This window comes from Tenrec ecaudatus, chromosome 4 (assembly GCF_050624435.1).
Source record: "Tenrec ecaudatus isolate mTenEca1 chromosome 4, mTenEca1.hap1, whole genome shotgun sequence".
NCBI classification, from domain to species: Eukaryota; Metazoa; Chordata; class Mammalia; order Afrosoricida; family Tenrecidae; genus Tenrec; species Tenrec ecaudatus.
Genome location: NC_134533.1, coordinates 66,924,663 through 66,946,254, shown reverse-complemented (window position 1 = coordinate 66,946,254; position 21,592 = coordinate 66,924,663). Strand labels below are relative to the sequence as shown.

Genomic DNA, 21,592 nt, shown 5'->3' with positions numbered 1-21,592 from the left:
ACTGCCTAACTGTGGGCACTTAAATACATACAAGGGAAGAGATAACAAAGGAAAACTAATATTTCAGCAAGAGCCCTCGTGTAACTTTGTTCATAATGAATTCAGTTAACATAAAAGCTAAAATATCTATGTTGCTGTCTCACACGAAGAATAAGATAACTTAATAGTTATCACAAAAACATACCACAAATGACTTATTTGACTTAAAAGAAACAATTAAGAAATTTTTTTTTTCATTAAAGTCAACTTGATTACTCCAGCAGATTTCCCCTCCCCTTGAATACCTTCTGCAATGATGATCTTATCTGTTTTGTTTTTAGGCTATAAACCATAGGGTTAAGAACAGGGGTCAAAAAGAGGAAGAGGTTTGCCATGGTTACGTGGAGAAGGGGAGATGTGAATGTACCAAATCTATGAATTAAGGCCAGCACAATGAGTGGCACATAAAAGATGAAGACAGTAAAAACGTGGGAAACACAAGTATTAAGTGCCTTCAGCTGACCATCTTTTGAGGCAATACTTAGCACTGTTTTCAAAATCATTATGTATGAAATTATAATGAACACAGAGTCAACTCCAAAGGAGCAGAGGACAAGGCATAACCCATAGATTATATTGATTCTTACAGGTCCACAGGCCAATTTCATAACATCAGGATGGTAGCAATAACAATGAGATAGAATTATACCCTTGCAAAATGGCAATCTCTTCAGTAGGATTGGCAATGGGACCATTAATGCCACACCCCTAGCCACAGCCACAAGTCCCATCCCAGTAATTCTAGCAGGGGTCAAGATCACAGTGTAGTGCAGTGGGTTGCGAATAGCTACAAAACGATCAAAAGCCATGGCCAACAGAATGGCAGATTCCATGGATGAAAAAGTATGTATGAAAAACATCTGTGTCAGACAAGAGTGGAACTCAATTTCTCTGTGATTCAGAAGAAAGACATTAAGCACTGTGGGCAGAGTTGATAATTACAGACCCACGTCTGTAGCTGCTAGCATAGACAGAAAAATATATTGAGGCTCATGAAGGCTGGCGGTGGTTTTGATAACAAAGAGGATGGTGCAGTTCCCTAGCAGAGCAATGAGGTACATGGCACCCAATGGGATTGAGATCCATACTTGTACAGCCTCCAGACCAGGGATGCCTGTTAGAAGGACAGTTGGTGGCTGAAACCAGCTGCTATTTATAGGACCCATTTGGGTACTTCTTGGCATTCAACCTCAAGTTAGTTTCCAGATGCTCCTATTGGAAGAAAACATAATAGGTTTGAACATTGAAAAGCAAACTGCATCTAATTTATTTTGGGCAACTCAAACACAAAGCATCTTTACAACAAGGACTTTATCTTTTGAAAATTTCTGTTTCTCTAATAAGCTATCAGGAGTTAGAATTTAGAACACTGGTAGTAAATGTAAAAGTTAAGTTCCAAAAAAAAATGTTAAGTTCCTTTGGGTAGAAACCCTTAATCATTCATCAAATGGCAAATAAAATTAAGAACCTAAGTTCCTTTTTTAATTTTAAATCTTAGAAATATTTAATTTTTGAATGTCTTTCTAGTATTTGGAAGTTTAATTTATCCTATCTAATTATGCTTAACCATACTTTTATATTCAATCTGTTTTTCAGACAACCTAAAAGGAATCATTGTTTTTTCTCCCCTATTACCTTCATAACTCTATATAATCTATATATTATATAGAAAGTTATATATTATGAAAGTTGTTATTGTCATTAATCTTAACTTGATGTAAAATAATTTCAATCATTCAAAGATGATTAATTGAAATAGTTGAAATATGTTTTGTATATCAAAATATAAATAAAATAGATTTAAAACCATAAATAATAAATAAATATAAAACGACATATTTTGAAGGAAATATATTAGCATAAAACTCCATATTCTCTAGTGAAGTGTAAGAAGATATTAATTATGGATGTTTGAATATATTTATGTAATATTTTTTAAATTTCAAATTTATAAAATTGAAATGTAGACTAGAGTTGTAACTACAATGGTTTGTTTGGGGGGTAGGTAATAGAATGGAGCAGCATTTTTATTCAGAAAACATGAAATCAAAGCAAAGGAGAATTAAAATATTTGAAAGTAGACTCCCAAATTAAATAGAGATTAATGTGATTCTTTTGGAAGAACAATTTGATTGTGACAGGAGACTATTATTATAAGTTATGAATATAGTTATTAGTAATTTATTTTAGTAATAGATATGGTTACAAAAGACAGTTATTATTTCTGTGTTTTAAAAAACCATGTACATGTAAATACACAAAAATATTGTCTTTTAAAATAGATGCAGTTATATTGTTAAGGATAAGATACCAGATGAATCCTAATTTATATGTTTTCATCCATCCATGTGAAGACCTATTCTGTTCCTCTCTTCCATTTACATCTCCTTGACTTCAGGTACCTACTGGATCATCCTCTGATTTTTCATGGTGTGAGTGGTAAAAATGAAAATACAAAGCACAAGTTTTTAAGAGAAGTGAATATAAGAATAATTTACAAATCCTCATAAGAATTCCCACCATTTGCTGCTACTTCATCTCATACCTTAGACATGTTCTCAAGAGCGACCAGTCCCTCATAATGACAACATGCTTGGTAAATTAGAGGAGAAGTGACAAACAGGAGGGCCCTCAAGAAGATGGATCGACATAGCAAATGTAACAACAGCCTCAAACAAATCAAGTGTGAAGATGGAGCGGGGTCAGCCTGTGTTTTATACTGTTGTACATAGAATTGACTACTCAGTACCCAACAACAACAACAATGAAGATTCAGATATTCTAAGGATTTAGAATAATAAATAAAGTATATGTTTTATATATTCATTTAGGTATACAAAGAGTATTACGAAAAAATATTGGCATGAAGAATAAAAGATTGGGTTAATCAATCTCACCAAGTATTTGTATGCTACTCATACAATCATTCAATACACTGCTGCTCAACACACTAAGAGAAAGCACTCCTATATAAACCAAATTCTGATCTATGCAGTATACTGCATCCCTCATTTAAGTGTACACAAGCAAATAGGCTACATGATCCTACATGCACATAACATAGTGTCCTTACTTTGATAAGTAAATTTTGAAATCCACTTTTATCTCTATTATTTCCACCTTTCTCCAATGTCTTAAACACTGATCCAGCCATGATTAACATGAACATCATCAGATCACCTAGGAGACTATGTCTAGATACTTTTCAATCACTAATTTAGACACTCTACTTCATAATATCCATTATAAATCCCTAACAAAGACATAGGAATCAGCAGTTGTTCAAGAATCCATTGAAACTATGAAATAGGACAAGTTTTAGGGCCATACTCTCAAAATTGATGCATTTAGAACTCAATAGTAGATTTCCCAAAACTTAGAGTAGAAGAACAAAAGTATATTATGAAGTAGATTTCCTATTTATCAGCCTGATAGGTTTCCAATAGTGATTTTGCTGAATTTCCATTTTTTGCTGTATCGAGGATTACTGGCCATAGCAAAGGGATATTACAAAGAATAACTCTAGGAATACAAATGTATTTAACTACTATACTTAAGTATATTACAATATTGATGTCTCAGATATCCTGTAAAGTCTTTTCTCAGCTACCTGATGACAACTCAATATTTTGTTAAACATATATCTCTTCTATCAGAAAATCCTGATTATTCAATTACTTACAATGGGTTTTCATCATTAGGCTGGAACTTCTGTCACCTTATTCCCTCTTCCAACATGCGAACCCCTTCCCCACCTCCTTCAGCTTCACGCTAGATTGCCACTGAGCTTCTCTGACTTGACATCCTGCTTGCTAAGGAAATTTCATTTAATCCTCCCATAAAGATGGTGTTCTATCTCTACTACTTTCATAAAAATAATTTTGACAATTACTTCTCCACAGAAAAAGCACCTTCAGTAAAAGCTGATAGTGATTTTAGTAATACAGTCCTCTTTAACCTTCCTTGGTTTAGATGAGTAATGGATGGCTTCTTAAGAAATCAACAATCTCTGATTGAAGCAATTCTCTCACATTCACAGTTACTTATTGCAACTAAAGAAGTCTCCTAGAGAAATTGTCCCAGAGGAGTTCTTATTCCCAACAGATTGTAGCTCAAACTTGCAGTAACTGAAATGCTAGCAAATTAATTAAAATCAAGGCCATGCCAAATTCTCCCTTTTGAAAACTCCAGAGCACTTCAATTTATTGAATCGTGTCAGAAATCAATGATAGTTCTGCTATCATAAACTTATGAGGAACTTTTCCTTAAAAATAGATGAAATAAATTATATACATGCTGTTCACTTAATGCAATCTGTGATAACAACATAATAATATTATGTGAAAGCTAAAATTATACATAGAGTAAAATTTTTAGTGGTTGCCATAGGTTTAAGTTTGGCAGGGAAAAGGTGGAAGAAGGACATTTTTGGAACAGTACATTTTTTTCCCTATGATGCTGTAGTGGTGATCACATGATATCCATTTGTGAAACACACAGAACTTTATAAGACAGAGTGAACCCTAACATAAACTACCTGTTTCCGTTAATAAGAGTATATTTATATAGGTGTATCAGTTGTAGCAAATGTACCACAGGGATGCTCAGCATTAATGATAGGAAAATTACAGTTAGAGGGAAGAAGGTGCATTGTATGCCTTTGCAGATGGGCTTGGTGATCGACATCCAGTCAGGCCTTGAATACTTAACAAGTGTGGTTCTACTTTGACACATACTCACATCTCTGAACCAGAAATTAACTATACTATACAGTGAGAAATTTAATTATAATAGATGGAGCAATTTAAAATTAACAAGCTATCCCACTAACTGCAGATGCGAGAATTAAAAATTTGGTAGCCCATGATTTAAGTGCATATCTTCAAATTCTATGAACTTAAGTATTAATATTAATAACATCAAATTGACCCTATTGCCAGAGACAATGACTGAAAGATAGACACAGGAAGGGCATAACAGTGAAAGTGAACACAGTAGGTCTACCATTGTAACATAAAGAACCAGTCAGGGACATAAGAAAAAGACTAGTTTCACAAAATCATAGGATTTTGTTTCCTCAAAAGTATCTTCCTTTTTGTTTAAAAGATTTAATAAAATATTGTCTTAACATTGCATTAAAATCTTTAGAACTGGATATTTTCATGTTCAAAATAAACCACAGAATATTTAACATATATTTTAGAAAGAATCATGGGCATCTATTCCATAGAACCACCAGAAATTCAAGCTGGGTTTGGAAGGGGACATGGAACAAGTGATGTCAGTGATAAAGTCAGAAGGCCCTTGGCTGAAAGCAGAGAATCCCCATAAGAAGTTTACGAGAGTTTATTTACTATGCAAAGGCAGTCAACTGTGTATATCTTAACAAACTATGGATAATATTGAGAAGAATGGGAATTAGAGAGCACTGCATTGTACTCATGTGGAAACTGTGCATGGACAGAGCAGTTGTCATAGCAACAGAGCAGAATACTGCCTAGTATAAAATCAGGAAAGATGTGCATCAGATTGTACCCTTTCACCATACTAATGAAATCTGAATTCTGAGTAAATAATTCAGGAAGGTGGACCCTATGAAGTTGAATGCAGTATGAGAATTGGAAGGAGGATTATTAATAACTTGTGATATGGAGGTGACACAACCCTGCTTGTTAAAGCAAGGAGGACTTGAAGCACTTGCTGATGAAGATCAAAGACTTCAGTCTTCAGTATGGATTATCACTCAATGAAAGAAAATCAAAATCCTCACAACTGATACAACATCATGATCAATGGAAAACAGATCAAAGTTGCCATGGATGGCATTTTGCTTGGATTCATAATCCATATTCATGGAAGTAGCAGTCAACCAATTTCAAGGATCCAAGCAATGTATTGCATGAGGCAAATCTGCTGAACAAGTCCTTTTTAAAGTGTTGAGGAGCAAGTATGTTACTTTGAAGAATGATGTGCACCTGACCAAACTCATAGTATTCTCAATCACCTCTTGTATGAGAAGGTGGGCAATGATAAGGAAGACCACAAAAGAACTGATGCATTTGTATAAATGTGTTGGGAAAGAATTTTGAAAAGTCCATGGGCTATCAGAACAAACACATCTATCTTGGAAGAGGTACAACCAAATATTCCTTAGAAGTGAAGATGGCTTGACTTTGTGTCACATTCTTTTGATATGTTATTAGTGGAGACCATTCCTTGGAAAGGACCTCATACTTGGTAAAGTGAATGCTCAGTGAAAATGAGTAAGACTGTCAAGAGATGGATTGACACAGTGGCAGCAACAATGGACTCAGATATGACAATGTTGAGGATTGCACAGCATCAGGTAGTATTTCTGCTGCAAATTCAGTTGCTATGAGTTGGAACTGAATTGATGGACCCTAATAACATTCTAGAACAAATGTTATTATATAAATGGAGTCTGGATACTTAGCTGTGATTAGAGATTACAAAACAGAATAGTTCAGTGAATATATTGGATCATAGCTGATAATTTTCCTTAAAAATAGAAAATTTTTCACTTGAAATAACTTTGCTAAATATTAGTAGTTTTTAAAAATAATTAACCAGAAAATTCAGGTATTAAGAAATAGGACACTCATGTTTTGATCAAGAGAGTAATCTCTAATCAGTTGCCAGACATTAAATCTCTAATCCATTACTTTAAATGGTAAAGCTTGTGGAACATCACTAAATCTATGTGCTTACTTTTACATGTGAAAATATGCACATAAAATATTTATGGTAGTGCCTGGACAGGGTAAGAATTCATTAACCCAAAGCTACTACTTCTTCTGGCTGATTCCTACTCATCACAATACTATAAAGGGTTTCTGAGACTACAAATCTATTTTGTTAAATAATTTTATTGGGGGCTCTTACAACTCTTATCATATTCCATCCATTGTGTCAAGCACATCTGTAAATTTGTTGAAGTTGTCATTTTCAAAACACTTTATTTTTACTTGAGCCCTTGGTATCAGCTTCTCATTTTTCCCCTCCCCACCCTACCTCACTTATGAAACCATCATAATAAATTAATTTTTTTTCATATCTTGCACTGACCGATATCTCCATTCACCCACTTTTCTGTTGTTCATCCCCCTGGGAGGGGGTTATAGTTAGATCATTTTGATCAGTTTCTCTTCTCTCCCTGTAACTTCCCTTTACCCTCCTGGTATGGTTATCCTCAATGTTGGTCCTCAGAGGTTTATCTGTCTAGGATTTCCTGTGTTTCAAGCTTTTATTAGTACCTGTGTACAAGCTTTTCTCTAGCCAGATTTGTAAAGTATAATTCAGGTCATGATAGTGTGGGGGGAAGCATTGAAGAACTAGAGGAAAGTTGTATGTTTCATCATTGCTATACCGCACCCTGACTAGCTCATCTCCTCCCCACGACTCTTCTATGAAAGGATGTCCAGTTGTCTACAGATGGGCTTTGGGTCTCCACTCCACACTCCCTTTACTCATAATCATATGATTCTTTGTTCTGGGTCTTTGATGCCTGATACCTGACCCTAACGACAACTCATGATCATACAGGCTGGTGTGCTTCCTCCATGTGGGTTTTGTTGCTTCTCAGCTAGAAGGCCACTTGTTTATCTTTAAGCCTTTAAGACCCCAGATGCTTTATCTTTTGATAGCTGGGCACCATCTGTTTTCTTCCTCACATTGCCTTATGCATCAGCTTTGTCTTCAGGCATCATGTTGGGAAGATGAGCATCATGGAATGCCATATTAATAGAACAGATTGTTCTTGTGTTGAGGGAGTACTTGGGTAGAGGCCCAATATCCATCTGCTCCTTAATACTAAGCCTGTAAATATATGTACATCAATCTATTTCCGCATCGTCATATATAAATATAAATGTACATATGTGCATGCCTGTATTCAGACCTCTATAAATGCCCTTTGCCTCCTAGTTCTTTCCTCTATTTCCTTTTACTTCCCTCTTGTCCCACTATCATGTTCAGCTTTCATTTGGGTTTCAGTAATTCCTTTCGGTTTCATTGCCCTCGAATAAGTCCTACCAGGCCTCCTACACACTCCTCGCCATTAATTTTATTTCACTTGTTCCCTTGACCCTGGGTTTGTTAATATCCACTTCCTTTCCCCTGCCTCCGTCTCTCCCATGTCCCCCCAGAATTGTAAGTTCCATTGCTTTCTCCCCTAGACTGTTTATCTCTCCTATCTTATCTAGATACACATGCAGATAATAATATGCACAAAACTAAGACAGAAAGAAACAAAGCATAAAAGGAAAGCAAACAACTACAACAAGAAAAATGAAAAGGAAGAAAAGCCTTATAAATAATTCAAGGTCTGTTTGTTGACCTTTAGGAGTGTTTTTCAGTTGACTCTGATAGGGTGCCACACCCTGGTCCCACAGTCTATTTTTGGTATTCCCCCAGGACTTCATTGCTATGCTCCCCTTGCTGCTCCGTTGCATGCCCTTACTGTGTTGCCTCAGTGTAGTGGGGTCAGATTGGACACATTTCCTGCACTGTGTTCCCAGTGTTGGCCCCCAAAGCACTATGGGTATTTGAGGGACGTCATGTATAGTGGTGAGGTCAGCCAGATGGTCCTCTGTGTGCTTTGGCTACTCTGAGAGGGAATATAGTCCCCAAGGCTTGGTGGGCCAGGATGTGTTCCACTCTCTCTCCCTCCTCCTTCCTTTGCTCCTATGTACTCTGATCAGACATGTCCTATCACTGAGCTGTAGCATCAGTGCTGTCCTCTGAAATGAAGACTTTTGGGGAGATAAGAGAACTACAAATGTTATGAGAACAAAAGTCTCTTCATTCTCCCTTGAAGTAGTTGATGGGTTTGAACCACTGACCTTGCAGTTATTAGTCTAACACTTTCTAGAGACACCAGGGTCCTCCTGAGAATTCAGTAGATTTTTAAAATTATTTACATACAGCATGATAGAAATATATTTGCATATTTAGAGTCATGTTAAGCTTGAGAGATAGCATAATTGTAGTATTATGGGAAATATTTTAACAATATAAAACATTGGATTAGCAATACTTTATAATAAGTAGTTGTTGTCAAAATGGGAATATATTTCTATTGTTATGGTGGAAGATGAAAAGCCTCAGTATATCAGTCAGAAAATACAAAGCTTTAATGGCAGCAGAAGGGGTGGGGTGTCTGCTATCGCTGAAGCCACTCTGATAGCCAGTGGTCAGAGCCAGGCATTTTTATGAGGATCAACAAACAAGCGGGCGTGCACAGGTGGTGTTTACAGATTTAAACAAAGACTTGGGACGGAGCTTCTTGTGAAACAGCATTTGGCCTCATCCTCTTTCACATCTGGAACGGGGGGGGGGGTGTTCCTGTTGTTGACTGTAGGCTGTGACATTTGCCAGGTGAAAAATGCACTTTCTCTTCACAAGGAAAACGTCTTCTTTATGAGGTTTCAAGGTGAGCCAGGCTCTGGCTTTCTGGGAAGGTCCCCACGGGAAAGTTACAAAAGTGGCTACAGAGAGGCTATAATGCAGCGCTGTAACAAGTAAGCATGCGATGGCTATTCCAGGTCGTTTGTAATTGGTTAATTTCAACATGATAGCAAAAGAGTTCATTGACTCACTATGCAAAGTCTCCCAGATTAAAAATAAACCTATTTACAATGTTCAGTCATTTATACAGTTTATTACAAAAGAAATGAGTATGTGCATATTTAATAATTCTGTTTTCAATTCCAAGTATTGAGATATGTACTTTTTCAAACATGCCTAATATTATTTTATTATACTTATTTCTTTTCTTCATTACTTTCATTAAGTCTTCCTGCCAGAGGCAGTCAACTCATGCAACAATAGGGAGATAAAGAGTTCATGTACGGAGGCAGTCCATCCAGACACTAGGCATGAGGGTGGGAAGAAAGACACAGATGGGAAAAGAGAAAAAAAGAAAAGGATAATTTTTGAAGAACTAAATATCACTGTACATCAATTAACTCAGAATAGAAAGATAAGTCAATAATAGAAAGAAATTTCATGCATTTGGAGGGGAAGCTAATCGAGTGGAGATGGCTGCTCTGCTTGTATATCTGAGTGAGCTTTCCTTGCAGGATGTTGTGCACTCCAATTTGGGGTGGTCCTGTAGGAGCAGAAATAACCAAGACACATATTTATTTGGTAAACAATGTAAAAAGTTCCCCTCTTTCCTCCCCACAGGGAGGTATGTAAATACCCTGTACAGTACTCTGGGGACAAAGTGAGAAAATGTCATGGGGGAACTGGCTGCTGAATCCTCAAGGGAGTCACCATTGCTGGTAGGGCAGGACATTAGAGTCAAGGACCACAGGATCAGCATGAAAGACAAGAAGTGAGGAAATGGGTCAGGACATGTGGAATCAGAACTAAGACCATTAAATGGAGCCAAAGAGAAACAAACAAACAAAAACACCAAAACACTTTCATTGAGTTGATTCCCCAATAGGATCTTTATGAAGAGAAAATAGTCACAATTAAGCAGAGCATTCAAAAGGACACAGTTCCATACACAGTAATATGGAAGATGAGACAGCCCTTAACAGAGTTAGCCAAGTAGAATAACACTCACAACACATGCCCGTCCAGTCCTTGCACCAAATTCCTTGGGGACACGTTGGCTTTCCCTTCACTGTAAATGGTAATAAAGCTCTATGGGCATCCCACTGAACAGAGACCTAGGGTAGAAATAAATAGCACAATAGAGGACAGCCACATCCAATTGGCAGAAAAGTTATTCAAATATATTGTTACATAATAGCAAAGTTATAATATATACATGATATATGTATATGTGTATATATTCAAAAGCACAAATAGAGTCATTTGAAACATTAAAGATTCATATGTATAATTCAATTTTCATTGCATTCTCTTAAAGCTAAGAATAAAAATCTGAGTTTTAATGTGCAACACCCCTGATTTTGAGCATATGGGTCTTTCAAGATTATAACTGCAGTCCTCCAATTCGTCCACCCAAATTCCTTTCCATTATGTCAATGCTAAATCAGTGACCCTCTGTGGCTTTTGTGACTGCTTACACGCCCCCATCCCCAGGCTGCTGGTGGTTACTGTTCCATGAGCATCACAGCTCCTCACTGTAACCACTGCGCCACCAGGGATGCTCCACTGCCGTTCTGGCCATGAAACTGCCTTCTACGTTTCTGGGAATACACCAGTGAGTGCTCCATCAGCTTGTTGAAATATTTAGATTGGTATACTGTCAATGGCTAAAGCCTTATTTTTTTGTTTGTAATTAAAGCCTTGTTTGTATTAATACTTTCAGAGAAGCTTGTACTTCCCTCAGTATCATTAGTACTCAATCATATGATACTTCTTAAACTGTTTGATGGTTAATTAGTATATTTTGCTACAATGACTCTGTTTATTTTTTGTATATTCTTTTCATGCTTCCTGCATCATTCATTATTTTGCCCAAAGAACCTTTCAATATAGTAACAATTGGCTTTCCCCCTTCATTTATTTCAGTGTTAGATATGATAAGCATATCTTCCTTTTTGATTTTCTAACTTTAGTTCTTTAACACTTCATTGACATACTTTGTCTTCCCGAGTTGCCCTTTGATATTTTCTGTTTAATTGTTTCATTTCCTCATTCTGTCCATTTGCCTTAGAAACTCTATGATTAAGAACAAGTTTTGAGACTCTCCTGACATCCACTTTGAGTTTTTCTCTTCCCTGTCTTTTTAATGATCTTTTTCTTTCTTCCTGAATAATGTCCTTTATGTCATCCCATAGCTCATCAGATATGCTCTAATTAGTGTTCAATGTGTCAAATCTATTCTTGAGATGTTCTTGAAATTCAGGTGGGATATACTTAAGGTATGGAGCCATGATGGTGTAGTGGTTACATATCAGGTTGTGATTGGCATGGGTGGCAGTTAAAAACCACCAGGATTTTGTGGGAGAAGACTCGGCTTTCTAATCCTGTAACAGTTAAAGTCTAAGACACTCACAGGGGTCATTAGGAGTCAACTAAATGGCAGTAAAATATTCAAGGTAGTATTTTGACTTTACTATTATAATTATAATTATCTTCTGTTTTCAACCAGAACTGGAGAAATTGATGGTCTAGTCCATAGTCAGTCCCTGGCCTGGTTTTAGTTGTTAATATAGAACTTCTCCACTGTTTCTTCCAACTGATGTAACCTATTTGATTTCTATATATTTTATCAGGACAAATTCATGTGTATAATAGATGTTTGTTTTGTTGAAAAAGGTATTTGCAGTGAATACCTTGTTGGCCTTTCAAAATTGTATCATGCCATTTCCAGCTTCTATTTCATAATCAAGACCGTATTTTCCAAGTCCTGATCCTTCCCTTTTGCTTTCAACTTTCATATTTCAATAGCAATGTGTCTGGATTTCATGTCTGATCAATTTCAAGCGGAAGATGATTGATTTTTTCATCAGTAGCTTAATTGTTCAAACATAGATTTGAATAATGGTGAGATTGACTGGGTATTTTTGAAATGTTAGAAATATTAACCTACTACAGAAAGAGTTGTACTTCATGATCTTGAAATAGACTCTTAATGATGAATGTGACACAATTTACATTTTGTATTTGTCATGACTAGCATGGTAAAACATATCACTGTCTGATTCAAAATGGCTTATACTAGTCAACTTCAGCTTACTTAAGCCTAGGAAATTGGTCTTTATGTGTTCTGTTTCATTTCAGAAATCTTCCAATTTTACTAGATTCCTACTCCGTACAATCCGACTTCTAATGATTAATAGTTGTCTGAGGCTATTTCTCCTCTCTCTGAGCTATGCCTTTTCAGCAAATGTAGCTCCAGAAGTCGTTCTTCCACCTGCATCAATAGATCAGTGCTACTTTGAAAAGGCAGCTTTTCCTCAGTCATATTGTGAGTGTCTATTGATGTGAGGGACTCATTTTCAGGCTCTATCTGACAGGTCTGCTGCTATTCAAAAGGATTCCATCATTTGGTAATCTTCTGCTGTTATTCAAATGGTTTTCAGTGGCTAATTCCTCAGAAATGTTGGATCATATTCTACTTCTATTTACAATACAAACGTTTTATCCTTGCTTAATGGATTAGTCATCTTCTCATTAAAAAGAACAGCACAAAAGGGAGGATATAAAGAGATTTGAAAATAACTAAACTGGAAAATATATCTAAATCCTTTTGTCTTATTTCCCCCCTAAACTTAAAAATAGCATCTAATCATTTTATATTGTAAGATATACATCTATGTATTAAAATCATATCTACTAAATGAGTTAGTAGGAAAATTCAATTAGAAACATATTTATTATGTTACTTAGTCATGGTAATTGTGTTAGGTTGGTTTGTCTTGACAATTAAAAGTAGTGAAGCTTGTATATGCATATGTATAGAAAGATATTTACATATAAAAATAGTTCACATCATTGAAGATGTGGGTAAGTCTAGGCGTCAGATGTAAGCTGAAGGCATCTCCTGGTTCTTGTAGCTACAAGGCCCAAAGCGGAGAAAACAGGAAGATGAAGCATGAAAACCACAGATGGATAGATGCAGAGCTGATTGATTGAATTTGAGATTGGCTGAATGAATCCTAGATCAACTGTCTGCTGATGGCTTTTGGCATTAGCTGGTGATATAAACGTAAGGGGGTGAGCCAGTTGCAGGGTGCAAATCCAGCAGTAGAAGTGGGCTAGGTTCAAAACACTGTCAATTTCGACTGAGGGCAGGCTCTATCCTGATTGAAATCTCCCTCAGTCACATCAAGGCTGTAATCAGATTAAGGAGATCCATTCTTCCCACAAGTTTGGCTGTTTCAGAGATGATCCTATCATGGAGTTCACCACATTATGTGAGATCATATCATGAAAGAAGGTTGACCCACCTAAGTTGACATAAAATCGATCACAGTAATAATATCTAATTTTTTTAAGTTCTGAAAGCAAGAACATAGATTTCGAATGAGAGAATTCAGCTAATAACTACATACACAGTAAACATTTTTGTATGGTAATTGCTATTACCATTGTTTTGGGGGTCAAATAGGTAATCACAAAGTTTCAATTTTATCACTTTGGCAATTACCAATGATCTGCACCTCCATTTTTAAGTTATAGCCTCAAACTGGGAAAGCATGCAGTGTCCTTGTTGTTATAATTTCACAAATAATCCAAATAACCCAATATTCATAGGTTTCTGGCTTCATTATGGCTCAGTAATAAAAAAGAATAATACCTACAATAGTGCAAATGATAAAATAATGATTTATATTTAACTAATTACTTCAAGAGTTGCCATTAGCAAAATAGTTTTTTTCATAAAATGCAGAATTGTCCACTGACATATATTGGAATTATGAGCAAGCTTGCCTCAAGGATTCTCTGCACAATGAGTACATATTTTCTGGTTCTTAATGTGGATTACAATAATATTTCAATCAATTTAACTGATTTATGAAACTATAGGAAAATAGAGGTTATACTGAAATATATAAAATATAATACCTGTTTAAAGTATTACACTTAATTACAATTACACATTGAATTAGACTCAAACCACTCTTTTAAATCTAGTCACATTTATCTCAGGGAATCTAAGTACCTTTCAAGTAGAACAATCTCTGGATTCTCCTTCTTATCTGCTGAGTCTTGATACTATAAATAATAGGGTTCATCAAAGGAGGAAAAAGTATATAGATATTTCCCATGAGAACATGAATCAAAGGTGAAAGGTGTTTCCCAAAGCGATGAACCATAGTCAGACCAATAATCGGAATGTAGAAAACCAAAACTGCACAGACGTGAGATGCACATGTCTGTAAGGACTTGATCCTCTCTTCCCTGGTTGCAATGGCTAAGACCATATGCAGGATCATGATGTAGGAAATAAGTATGAGAACCGAATCCAACAAGAGGGTACTGATTACCAGAAACAGAGCATAGATGCTGTTGAAACGAATGTCTGAGCAAGCCATTCTAATTAAGTCTTGATGTAGACAGAACGAGTGAGAAAGAATATGGGGGCGGCAATAGTCTAAGAACTTCAGGCGAATTATGACCGGAGGTATGAGTAAGGAACTTCTACCTAAAATAGCAATCCCAATTTTCATGATTTTCTCCTTCGTTAGGATAGAAGAATAGCGCAGGGGGTTGCAAATAGCAATATAGCGGTCAAAGGACATAGCAAGAAGGACAGAAGACTCCATGCCGGATAGACCATGGATGAAGTAGGATTGTGCAATGCAGAAATCCAAGCTGATTTCTTGAAGAAGTCCCAACAGAATTCCCAGCACGGTGGGCACTGTGGACAAGCCCATGCACAGGTCAGTCAGGGCCAGCATGGCCAAAAAGTAGAACATGGGCTCGTGCAAAGTCGGCTCAGTTCTGATCACATGAAGCACCATGCAGTTTCCCAGGAACACCATGGCATAGATGGAGGAGAAAGGGATGGCGAGCCAGATGTAGTCAACTCCTAGCCCGGAAAAACCAGTCAGAACAAAGTTGGGATTACTGAGGTTAGAGATGGAGATCATGGATGCTACTATAAAAATGAGAATATTTCTGGAGAGATATAGTCAATTGGATGAATTCCTGATTCTCAAATGTCTAATACTGATTTTCTGCTTTTCAGAATAAATAAAATAATGCAATATCCTTTAGTGCCATGAACTAAAAAATTATAGAGTTTTTGTATCCCTTAATTGAATATCTTTTGGGGAGAAAAATCTATAGTCTAGACATAAAGTTTCTGGTGTTAGTGAGTAATGCCTGAAAGCAGAGTGTTTTATACGGAAACAGTAACAGAAATGGGCACTTGGGATTTCTACATGAAACTAGCCTTGTGGGTGTCTCTGATAATTCCTGAAAGAAAGTAATGTGTGGCACAGGGATTCATTGCCAACATAAATGTTCATTAGGGAATATCAGTAGAGCGTTATTTTCTCTTGGTTACAACTGTTCCTTCTACCACCCCAATGGGTCATAAGATCCCAAAGGAAACAACTAGCAAATTTAATAAAACTTTGAAGATCATAAAATTCACCAAGGAAAAACTTAATGAACTAAATTAAGTGACAATGTTTTGTATATGCCACCTTATTAAACTTCTCTTTAATCTAGGGACCTTTTGAGATTGTACTGTTTCCCCCTCTTTAATTTTGTGTTTCTCGAGGTATTGTAAAAGAATTACATTCACATTGACTATCACAATATTTTAGTACATAAGATGTCATAAATAAGGTGCATTTTGAATTATGTATTTTCAAACAATTGCATTATTATGTATTACCTGAAGTCTTAAAGTGTATTGATGATCAGTTTTATTTAAGACTTCATTTAACTATTTAAAAGTAAGATTGAATCAGTTATTTGAGAGAACTACATATTTTGTAATATCCCAGCAGTGGCACTTATAGACCAGTCTGTGCTCTATCAGTTGCAAAGTTGGGTACACTACCACATGCCCTCAGCATTACTTCATATTAAGTAGATTAAAACAATATGACAAGAATTTATTTGCTAAGAAAATCTGTGAATTAACTGTATTTTAAAGAATAATCTTGGGACTTCAGAATGCAACTGCAATTCCACAGAAGACCAGCAAAATAATTAGTTTACATGGGTAATTCAATGAAATTCTAGGAGTGTAATAACTTTTGTTTATAAGAAATACAGTATTAAAAATATAAGAAAATACTCAAATTATACAAACACCCAAAGAGCATTTGAAGTGTACCACTGAACATGTAATGTGGGATTGGAAGTTAATTAATAGGACAAATATGCATACAAATTTTCTAATGAAATCACAAATTTCATGTGCTTTTTAAATTTTTGCAATGTTCCAGTAAAAAATGCTAGTGATTAATCTATTGAGTTTTCAGCAATAAAGCGAGGAATGACTTAGTAAGTTCCCCTAAAACGACAATCCAGGCTAGGAGAGAAACAACATGTTCTCATATATATAAAAGCTTGTCCAGCCACCAAGGGAAGGACCTGCATTTTTGTCTCAAGACTTTTTATTGATGTGCTTCACATAAAATTAATTATATTTTGATGTAATTATTTTTCAACATTCACTATATTTTGAAAATCTTATAAATATCTTAGAACTAAATGGTATGACACCATAACATGCCAAAACCAGAGGGCAATGTAACATCTGAAGAAATCCATAAAAAAGACTGGGCTGTAGGGCCAGCTCCAATCAGAACCAACCTGAACCCACCATGGAATCGCGTGCCACAGAGAATGACACTAGACCTTCAGGTGGGAAAGGAACCGACCTACCATACCCAGACAGAAGCAGAAGCAAATGAAGAGGGAGGAAAGGAGTGAAGCACACCCTGGCCCACCAAGCCCTGAGGACAATAACCCCGCTCAGAGCGGTCAATACACAGAGAGGACCATATTCCCGGCTCCACTATGAGAGGGAACATCTGCACTGACCCATAGCCCTATATGGGATAACACTGGAGACACAGTGTGGGATTTTTGCCTGAGCAGACCCACCACACCGAGGAAAAACACTAAGGGCATGCAACAGGACAGCAAAGGAAGCAGAGCAAGGAAGTCCCAAGGGAGCAGTCCCCCAAATTGACTTTGGGGCCAGGGCATGGCACACCATTAGACCCCACCAGCAAACACTCCTAAAGGTCAACCAACAGACCTTGAACTATTTACAGGCTTACTTTTTGCTGTTATTTTTTATGTTGTGTGTCATTGGGGTTTTTTTTGTTGTTATTGCTGTCATTGTTTTGTTTTTCTGTGTTGCTTTGTTTAATGCTGTCTTGTTTTTATGTGCGTATTATTATCTCTGCAGATCTATCTAGATAAGATAGACTAGATAAACAATGTGGAGAAGAAAACTACAGGACCAATGGTTCCGAAGGACATGGGAGAGGGGGAGGTGGGGTACAGAAAGTAGTGTTAACCAACCCAGGGACAAAGGAACAACTAGTGATTCAAAACCAGCAGTGAGGAGTGTGTAGGAGGCCTGGTAGGGAGTGATCAAGAGCAATGCAACCAAGAGGAATTAATGAAACCCAAATGAAAACTGAACATGATAGTCATACAAGAGGAAAAGAAAAGGAAATAGAGGAAAGAAGTAGGAGGCCAAGGGTATTTATAGAAGCCTAAATACAGGCATGTACATATGGAAATATATCTTTATATGATTATGGGGAAATAGATCTATGTGCATATATTTATAGGTTTAGTAGTAAGGTAGCAGATGGACATTGGGCCTCCACTCAAGTACTCCCTCAATACAAGAATACTTTGTTCAATTAAACTGCCATTCTATGATGCTAACCTTCCTGACACGATCACTAAAAGATAAAAGTGTGCATAAGCAAGTGTGTTGAAGATAGTTGATGGTGCCTGGCTATCAAAAAAATATAGCATCTGGGGTCTTAAAGTGGCTATCCAGCTCATAAGAAACCAAGCCCACACCAGCCTGTGTAACCATGAGGTATTGAAGGGATCAGGTATCAGACATCAAAGAACAAAAATCACCATTCTGTGTTCACCTTCCACATAGGAACACTGAAGAAAAATGTATGCATAAGGAAGTGTGGTGAAGAAGGCTGATGGTGGCCAGCTATTGAGAGATATAGCATCTTGGGTCTTATAGGATTGAGGGTAAACAAGCGGCCAAATAGCCCAGAAGCAACAAAGCCCACATGGAAGAAGCACACCTGCTTGTGTGATCATGAGGTATTGAAGGGATCAAGTATCAAGCACCAAAGAACAAAAAAATCATATCTTCGTGAATGAGGGGTAGTGCAGTGTGGTGACCCAAGGTCCATCTGTAGGCAATTGAACATCCCTTTGCAGAGGAGTCTTGGGGAGGAGAAGAGCCAGTCAGGGTACAGTGTAGCATTGATGAAACACACAACTTTCCTCTAGTTCTTAAATGCTTCCTCCCTGCCAGCCCCCCATATCCCCAACACACACACTATCATGATCCGAATTCCACCTTACAAACCTGGCTAGATCAGAGGATGTACACTGGTGCAGATAGGAGCTGGAAACACAGGGAATCCAGGACAGATGAACCCCTCAGGACCAGTGGTGAGAATAGCTATACTGGGAGGGTGGAGGGTAAGTGGAATAGAAAGGCGGAACCAATTACAAGGATCTACATATAACCTCCTCCCTGTGGGTGGACAACAGAAATGTGGGTGAAGGGAGACATCAGGCAGTGTAAGATATGATAACATAATAATAATTTATGAATTATCAAGGGTTCATGAGGGACTGGGGAATGGGAGAGAGGGATAAAAATGAGGAGCTGATACCAAGGGCTCAAGTGAAAAGCTAATGTTTTGAGAATGATGAGGGCAGCAAATGTACAAATGTGCTCAACACAATGGATGTATATATGGATTGTGATAAGAGTTGTATGAGCTCCCAATAAAATGATTTAAAAAACCCAACTAATAAAGCCTTTAATCATTAAAAAATAAGATCATAAAGATTTTTATTCCCAATGAACCAATTTCAGAGGTCATCTACACAGAACAATTGGTAAAGTGGAGAGATACTAATATTTAGTAAGTAGATAAATTAAGAAACACAATCATAAATATTTTGTATTTATTAGCATCTGATGAGGGAAGTTTCATAAAAGTGCAACTAAAGCTTAGTGTTGTAACCTCTTTTTAAATATCAAGTGTATTAGTGTCATTTTAAAAAAGCCACCTAATGCATTATAATTTGAAGTTATATGCAAGTAAAATAAAAATATAAGAAAGCATTGCTTTATACCATAATTCAAGGGCAAAGCTATCAGTTCCTGAGGGGCACTATTTATATCTCTCCATTATCTATGTTCATGAATTTGGTTTTGTTTTTCTACATCTTTTGAACTAACATCCCAAATAAATATGGCAAACAGGTGTATACATATGAATAAAATGAATTATTAAACTCTAGTGGTGGAGTACATTATGTGTTGAAGGATTAACTGCAAGCTTAACTTTCATTAGCTTTCCAGGAAAGAAAAAGGATGATTTCGACTCCCGTAAAAATGAACAGTCGTAGAAACCCACAGGAGCAGTTCTACTCTCACCTGTAGGTCACGAAGGGTCAAAAAGTACTTGACAGCACTGAGGTTTTTTTCATTCGGAGGCCTTTATTTTATAACAAATTTTGAATTGAAATTTTATATAAATCTAATGCTGATATTTCTGACTGAACACTTATATGATTTCAAAATAAATGCTGATTGATAAAGACAGTTTTATAGGAGGTTAGTGACTAGAGCCTAATGACTTAGTCAACTAGTGGCAAATGGTATTACTGAGAACGTTAGAGCTCTATTTGCAGCCTTTCTTTCATTGTAAATACCACTTGATGTGCACTTTCCACTCTGCTCATTGACATGTGCCAAACATGTTCACATTCTAAACGATTGACCAAAAGTAATGGTAGGCTCATTAAAGATAGAAAGTAGCATTGCTATTGTACTCATCTGCTCATGTTTTAGATTAGGGTTCTCATGAAGAGTCATGATCTCATGTTTTATATAAGACTGCAGTATTTTTGCTATTAATATTTCCTTTTCTTTAAGTTCCAATAGTGATTAATGACCTCCATAAGGCCCTAACCAGAGTATTATTTTTGATACATTCCATATTTACACTTGTATTTTTTAAGCTCTTCTTATTTAACTTTAAGACATTATTTTCTCCTAGAGGTATCTACACATCTTTAGCTTTTTAAAATCCTTCTTCTGATCCTTTTGAAAATTCACTGGTGCAGTTATACTTTGTCTTATTGGGGTGCCATGAGCTAGAGTTGACTCAGTGACAAGAAGTTTATTTATTTGATCTTTTCTGATTCTTCACTTGGTAAAATTAACTTCATATTTTCAATATAGGCCTAGTCATTACTGGCCATCTTCCGAGTTGCCTTACCTAAAGTATCCTCTTGAACACACACTTATCTCTTTAGTAGCCTATTAAGTTTTCGAACTATCTTGCATGGACATGTATGAATAATAGTGGAGAGGTATGTTAATGTTTTGTTATTTAGTGTTTTATACTCAGAATCTTTCTTTTGGAATATATATGATATTCAATAAATAATCTATAATTAGGAATGACTCCATTTTATTAATTTCAATGAATTGGTGTGTTCATCATTGACAAGAAATTTTAAGGGGTACTACTAGAGGATGACACATAGCAGGAAACTGTTGGCAATTATTTGTTGTTTTTACAGAAGTATCAATCAGTTTGTATTATGGAGAATATTGAAAGTAGCACGGTGTTACAGAGAAACACACAATTCTGTCTTGGCTGAAGTAGAACCAGAAAGCTCCTTATAAGTGAGGATGGCAACACTTTGCCTCCTATTTTTTGGACTAGTTATCAGGAGGGCCCAATCTCAGGAAAAAAACCTTCAAGCTAGTAAAACAGAGGATCTGCGTAAAACAGGAGGGCCTTCCATGAGATAGACAGACATGATGGCCACAACAATGGGATCAAACATAGAAACAATTGTAAGGCTGGTGCAAGGCCAAGCAGTGCTTCTCTTT

The 21,592-nt window shown here is 36.5% G+C and overlaps 1 protein-coding gene and 1 pseudogene across 1 annotated transcript; both read right to left on the bottom strand.

Moving 5' to 3' along the window:
* Window positions 1-251: 251 nt before the first annotated feature.
* LOC142446836 (olfactory receptor 51G2-like) lies at window positions 252-1,205 on the bottom strand (annotated as a pseudogene).
* Window positions 1,206-14,642: 13,437 nt separating this feature from the next.
* LOC142446835 (olfactory receptor 51V1-like) lies at window positions 14,643-15,584 on the bottom strand. The gene has a single exon (XM_075548570.1). The coding sequence runs from the start codon at window positions 15,579-15,581 to the stop codon at window positions 14,643-14,645; it is 939 nt and encodes a 312-aa protein (XP_075404685.1). The 5' UTR covers window positions 15,582-15,584.
* Window positions 15,585-21,592: the final 6,008 nt, after the last annotated feature.

Excerpts from the sequence above, each read along its gene's own strand:
- LOC142446835 (XM_075548570.1), bottom strand. The coding sequence starts at position 15,581 with ATGATCTCCATCTCTAACCTCAGTAATCCCAACTTTGTTCTGACTGGT.